This window comes from Photinus pyralis, unplaced genomic scaffold (assembly GCF_008802855.1).
Source record: "Photinus pyralis isolate 1611_PpyrPB1 unplaced genomic scaffold, Ppyr1.3 Ppyr1.4_LG2, whole genome shotgun sequence".
Taxonomy (NCBI): Eukaryota; Metazoa; Arthropoda; class Insecta; order Coleoptera; family Lampyridae; genus Photinus; species Photinus pyralis.
In genome coordinates, this window is record NW_022170403.1 from 5,204,645 (window position 1) to 5,210,644 (window position 6,000).

Here is a 6,000-nt window from a genome sequence, read left to right on the forward strand (position 1 = left end):
ACTAACCTATAATAGCATTGTACCACTTTATGCCCTAGGGCATTAAGTATCACCCTATAGTAACTCATTTATACTTAATGACAAAACAAACAAATATTTGCAGGTCATTGAAAATTAGAAACGTCAATTATTAATTGTCAGTACCTACTAAATCACAAGATTGGCCTTATTTCGTATAGTTTCTGGAACTTCTTGCTCATTCACGATGAATTGAATTATTTAAAATTACGATGGACGTTTGGATGGTTTCAATCACATTAACAAATTGGAACCACGCATACTCGATGAAACATAATGAATTATTTTGTAAACGAATTTAGACGAAGAAAACTATTTGTAAAACATAAAATTATGTATGTACCACGGGCATAAACTGATGTTTATAATCTCGGGCGACTAAAAAGCTCTCGGGCCATAGGCCCTCGAGCTTTTTAACTTGTCGCCCTCGAGAATATAAACATCACTATTATGCCCTTAATACATAAATAACTATTATTGTCGTCCGTCCGTCAGTCCATCCGTGTGCGCTCTAACTCTTTTTAAAAGTGGCCGATTATGTTGAAATTTAGTGTACGGGCAGTTTGGACATTAAGGACGGACGCTATTGATTTTCAGGAAGCTGGTTCAACAAAAACAAAAGTTATAGGACTTCGAGTGAATCGGGAACAGGAAAAACTGCGCGCTCAATATAATAGAAATCATTTTTGGCGACCACGTGGATTTTGATCAAAACATGTCAAATTCGTTATTTATGCACCAAGATCGTTGGGAAAAAGACTTAGGACATTGGCCCATATGAATAAAAGTGAGCAAATGCTTATACTTGCAAAATTCAAAGTAAATACTAGGAAGTGCTCCTTCACACTGAGCGACTTAGCAGCGCTGCTAAGCAGCAGGACAGGACACAGTGCAGCGCTGCTAAACAAACCAGTATGAAGGGGCACTTACGAGTATTTACTTTGAATTTTGCAAGTATAAGCATTTGCTCACTTTTATTCATACGGGCCATTATCTCAATGCCCAAGACATGAATTTGAATCATTTTTGGCGACCAGGTGGATTTTGATCAGACATGTCAAAATCGTTATTTATGCACCAAGATCGTTGGGAAAAAGACCAAGAGCATTATCTCAATGACCAAAATATGAATTTGATCTATTTTTGTTGGCCACATCTCAAAATCGTTATTCTTGCACTGAGATTGTTGGGAACAAGATTAAGAGTATTATCTCAATGCCCAAGACATGAGTTTGCTGCATTTTTATAAACTGTAAAATGTATTTTGTAAGATTAAAATAAATTGTCGTTAAAAGTGATTGTAATGCTGAGAATCCTTCGATATTTCGTTGTATCGGTTTAATATATTTATTTTACTTCTGACCACCGCAAACACCATAGCATGAAAACATCGTTATAACTGTAATCTATCTGTTCCAGTGGAAGAAAATAAGGATACTACTCAGAAAGATCAAATGCTTAAGCTGGAAACAGTAGACCGATTGATGCAAATACCTGTTGTCGAATTTGGATTGAATTATGCTGGACACATGTACGGGAAAATTAAGGTAAGCAATGTTTTCTTTGTCGCCTATCCAATAAGCATGGAATTTTTAGGAATCAAATAATGTTTTAAATTGGACATTCGGTCAAGCAGAAGGGTCGATCCATTTCGTCGTATCTACCGCTATGCCAGCTATAAATTTATTTAACGGGCCAATTACTAGTATTGATAAAATATTATACCAGGGCTTGGAAAAAGTCGAGGAAACGATTCCGTTGATAACTCTTCCCCCGGAACAGGTAACATCTTCTCATTCGCCTCGTGATGGTGTTACACCTAAACGTACTATAGAATTATTATCAATCGTGTGGAGATCATTTATCCTATCAACGTCTGTGATTTTTATCAAAATCTAGGGAAATATTTAAATGCAGCCATAAATTAAACAGATTCCTTCAAATTTTAGATTAAAATAAATTTCAATTTCAGATTTATTGCAAAACTAAGGAATACATAAACGACGTTGTACTGAAAAATGCGATAGTTGCAGACATAGTACAAAAAGCGACAACTGTAACAAATATTGCTTTGGAAAGCAAGTACACCGGTATAGCAGCTGACAGGCTAGATAGTGCACTAAATGTGGCCGAAAAGTATCTGGATCAGTATCTACCAGCAGATCCAAATGACTCGGACAAGGAAGGTTGGTAAAACTATCAGCAACTTGTTTGAAGTATAATCCCTTCCATTCCAGTACTGAATTGCGATACCGCACACAGCCCAGCGGAAAAGGCTTTACATACTATATACCACGTAGATAAAATATCACGCAAATTTCAGCGAAGGCTGACGAAACGAACTTTGCTTGAAGCTAAAGCTTTAAAAGAGCATAGTACTGAAGCTGTACAGGCATTGTTGCATATTATTGACTTGGTAAGAAGTCGCTGATTCTTTTTGTTCTGTGTAATATAGGGCCGCTTAGTCAAATTTCTTGAAAACTGGTGGGTCCTCCGTTAATTATTTTTTTATAGGTCGTTATACTCGTAGTTCAGTTATTGAAAGTAAAATACGGCGATACCGTATAATTTTGCCAAACAAGAAAATTTGAAGTTTCTTCTACTTACCCTCTACTACACTTTTACCGTGGGGGTGGAAGCCGCCCTTTCTCGGTGGTGAAAAATGCTTCATTGAAAATAAGTCAGGGAAATGGTAGATTGGCTAATTCTAGCAATTTTGGTTCTAAGTACATAAGGTTTTTTTTAAGGTTGATCTTTTCGATCTATCCCCAAGCAAAGGTGTCAATTCTTCAACACGAAAGCCACGCTTTTAGGTGGTTTTTGGCAAATAACTCAAAAATTAGCTTATTCGTTCTTCAAAACCCATTTTATTGTTTTTCGACCTTTATTAACATTGAAAATATTTATTTTCGTGTGTGGATAGAAAGTGAACAGTTTCGTTCAAGGCCAAAAGACAATGGTGTCGCATCAAGTGACGTTTGTACCGTACTCGGCCATGATCGGTAGGTTAAGGAAAAGTCGCGTATACTGTCGACACGGTAGTGCTCACTGCCAAAAGTATGATCTTTGTCACTGCTCAATTGTTAATTCCAATCTAAAATTCTCGCACATCTCCTTTAAAGCCTGGTGTACACGGTACGATATATGTATGCTAGCAATTCATCGTAATATGATTGAGTTGTTACGATTTATCGCCGCATGTGAACAGATCATTGTAGCGATTTATTGAAATTGGATTGGATGATTGTCGGCCGCCGCATGCCCGATTACCCGCATCAATTTTCGCGAATCGTAGCGACAAGCTAGAACGTGTTAACAAATAACAATAACAACCATTCTTCGCTATGATTTGTGAGAAACCTGTCCTTACCTCTTCTTCAGAATTTTCCAATACTTCAAATGTCACATTTCAAATTCCACAGGTTCTTCAAATTCAAATAGATTTTTGTCAAATTATTCGAATTTTTGAAATTCTGTTTTCGAGACTTTTAGGCTAGATATCTATAATTTTCCGAAAAAACGGATAGTCCAAAATGAATGGTTTTGTTTGGAATCACGCTTTCAAAAGTTCCAGATCTTGCGTGTCTTCTTTAATTTTTTTCGGGGCAACCATATCAGATAGAAGAATAGAACTTGTGTCATTATACTTAGATTTTTGAGTGAATTTTATCATTTTGTGAAGAATTATATAGCCAAAAATTCCTACCCCAAGATATTTAGATTAAACCATACACGTAATTTGGTTATAACTTTTTCTATTTCATTATGTGGTATGATTTTAGATCGCAACTGATCCAAAAGTTGCTCTACAAAAAGGCCAGGAGATATGGGCAAGCTTAAGTAAATCGGAACCTGAAAATCAGGTTCCACCTCAAACGATAGATGAAGTACTTTTTATGTTAACTCGGGAAGCCGCGCGCAGAGTCGTACATTTCGTCAATTTTACAACTGGGGTTGTCAAGCAGTTACCAGACCAAATGCAGCTACTTACCTCCAGATGCATACATCTTGTGCAAGATATTTTTAAAGTATGTACCAATCGTTACAAGTTGAACTTTGCATTTTTTTCCCCCGTCACTATGATTTTGAATTCGTGACATACTTTTCAGAATGGACACTTGGAAAGCATAAATAAAGCTATTTACGCAACAGCCCGAAATCAAGTACATAGATTTGCTACATTACTCCACCAACTGAATGTATATGCTACTGAATTACTGGTAGGGTAAATAATGCTCACAGCAACACGATCTAACCATTGGGGTTTTAGGAGCAGGCAGCAAGAAATCTGAAAGACAAGGATGAAGTAAATAATGTAACCGGCGAACCAAAATCTTCGAAGCATTCTAAACACTCCCAAAATTCGTGTCACAAAAAACCACCTCCAAAAAGTAAGGCTAACGGTATCGATAATTAAGAATTAAGCGAAAGCAAGTTTAATTTACATATAGCTGTAGGTATATTTGATATTTATTCATTTGGTCTTATTAGTTATTTTATTAGTATCATGCACGATGTATAGGCTTCTTAATATTGTTTTCTTTATTATTACTTGGGAAATATCTTTAATATACTTTTAATATGTACCTATGGTATAATTAGGTACAATTTTACTTATTTTCCTGCACCTTACACTATCGGAAAGATCCGTTGTAAACTACGGTCCCGTATTTTGTCAAGGAGTTTTCATTATCTTGAAGTCTATACTCCTACCTCCATTCCTTTGGTTGCATTGCTAAACTTTAACCACCCTTAAATTGCTTTTGTCTCACTGAGTAGTAGGCTTTACAAAGCCCAAAATAACCCGCCCTCGGAATCCCTGTAGACAGGGGGTCGCAGAAACGAAACGCGTTGACCTAACCTTTTGGCAATAGGTACCTACAATTCAACAGGAAACATTAACTACGTAAAGTACTATTAGCGGCACAAGAAAAGAAGTCTTACCTGACTTTGAATTTGCATTCGTTATTGAGCACAGGAACAAGAAATCACAGAAATCCTGAAAAGTCTTGCTTCGGGTACCAGAGTTATAAATTTTCGAATCGCAAAAAAGAAGTCATTAACTTGGCGTAGTCGGCCGAACAGAGATCCTCGATTGAAGATAGAGAATTACGAAGATGGTCCTGTAATCCTTCGAACATCAACTCGTCGAGTCAAAACTTTTGGCATGCAATAATTCTATCGGCCACTCAACACCGACTGTAATGTTAATTTTGACCTGGTGTAGGTTACGACGGAAGTGAAACCTACAGCCAGTTTTGACTCCACCATCAGTAAGATCTTGTCGGGGGCTACTACATTCGCTTTGTCGGTACCCACTTCGGACGCCCCCTCACTGAGAACGGTGAATCGATTAAGTTCAACTTGACATTAGTTTGAATTTTATCCAATTTGGTTCGTACTCCACTAAAACGTGCTGCGCCCTCATTGGACAAAACGGCCAACCGATGAGAGCGTAGTGCATCTGACCGCAAACGTTTAAAATTAGAGGTCCGAACTCTGCAAAGGTAATTCCTGCTTCGACGGCGCTCCAAGAAATAAGCAGTTCTCCGCCTGCAGAACAAGTTCGCCTTACCAGCTCGATCTCGCACCACGCTCCACCAGGCAGAAAACCCGCATCCGCGCTCTCTCCGACGACAGCGCTCGCCGCGTAGGTACACTTCGGCTACCATTTTGTAAATATTCCATAAAACGCAACAGCATTTTATTTAGCGTCACCGCACGCTAAATAACTGGTGACAGCTGATAACAGCTAACCGACGCGACGATCGACACGGAAGCCGTTTCCAAGATGCCGAATGGTTCCCAGGATCCTTCCGACGAGCACCTAGACCAGTACACATCCGTTAGCCGTGTAGCAGTGAAAGCGCCACCGATTTGGAAGAACGACCTCAACCTCTGGTTCCACCAACTCGAGGCAGAATTGCACATCTGTGGTAGGTGTCACCAATGATACGATGCGTTATTACACAACGGTCCACG

At 38.4% G+C, this 6,000-nt stretch overlaps 1 protein-coding gene and 1 long non-coding RNA gene across 2 annotated transcripts in view; one reads left to right on the top strand and one right to left on the bottom strand.

The window, feature by feature from the left end:
- LOC116162881 (lipid storage droplets surface-binding protein 1-like) overlaps positions 1-4,545 on the top strand; it is a 28,544-nt gene extending 23,999 nt beyond the window's left edge. The window contains exons 2-8 of the mRNA XM_031476641.1: positions 1,438-1,565; positions 1,615-1,800; positions 1,991-2,204; positions 2,256-2,434; positions 3,801-4,046; positions 4,128-4,238; positions 4,289-4,545. Of these exons, the coding sequence (XP_031332501.1) occupies positions 1,438-1,565; positions 1,615-1,800; positions 1,991-2,204; positions 2,256-2,434; positions 3,801-4,046; positions 4,128-4,238; positions 4,289-4,435 (1,211 nt within the window). The 3' untranslated portion in view covers positions 4,436-4,545. The remainder of the gene's footprint in view (positions 1-1,437; positions 1,566-1,614; positions 1,801-1,990; positions 2,205-2,255; positions 2,435-3,800; positions 4,047-4,127; positions 4,239-4,288) is intronic.
- Positions 4,501-6,000, bottom strand: LOC116162886. Its single transcript, XR_004143639.1, has 2 exons — positions 4,963-6,000; positions 4,501-4,896 (listed from the first exon to the last, which is right to left on the bottom strand). It is a non-coding gene; the product is annotated as an uncharacterized LOC116162886 (long non-coding RNA).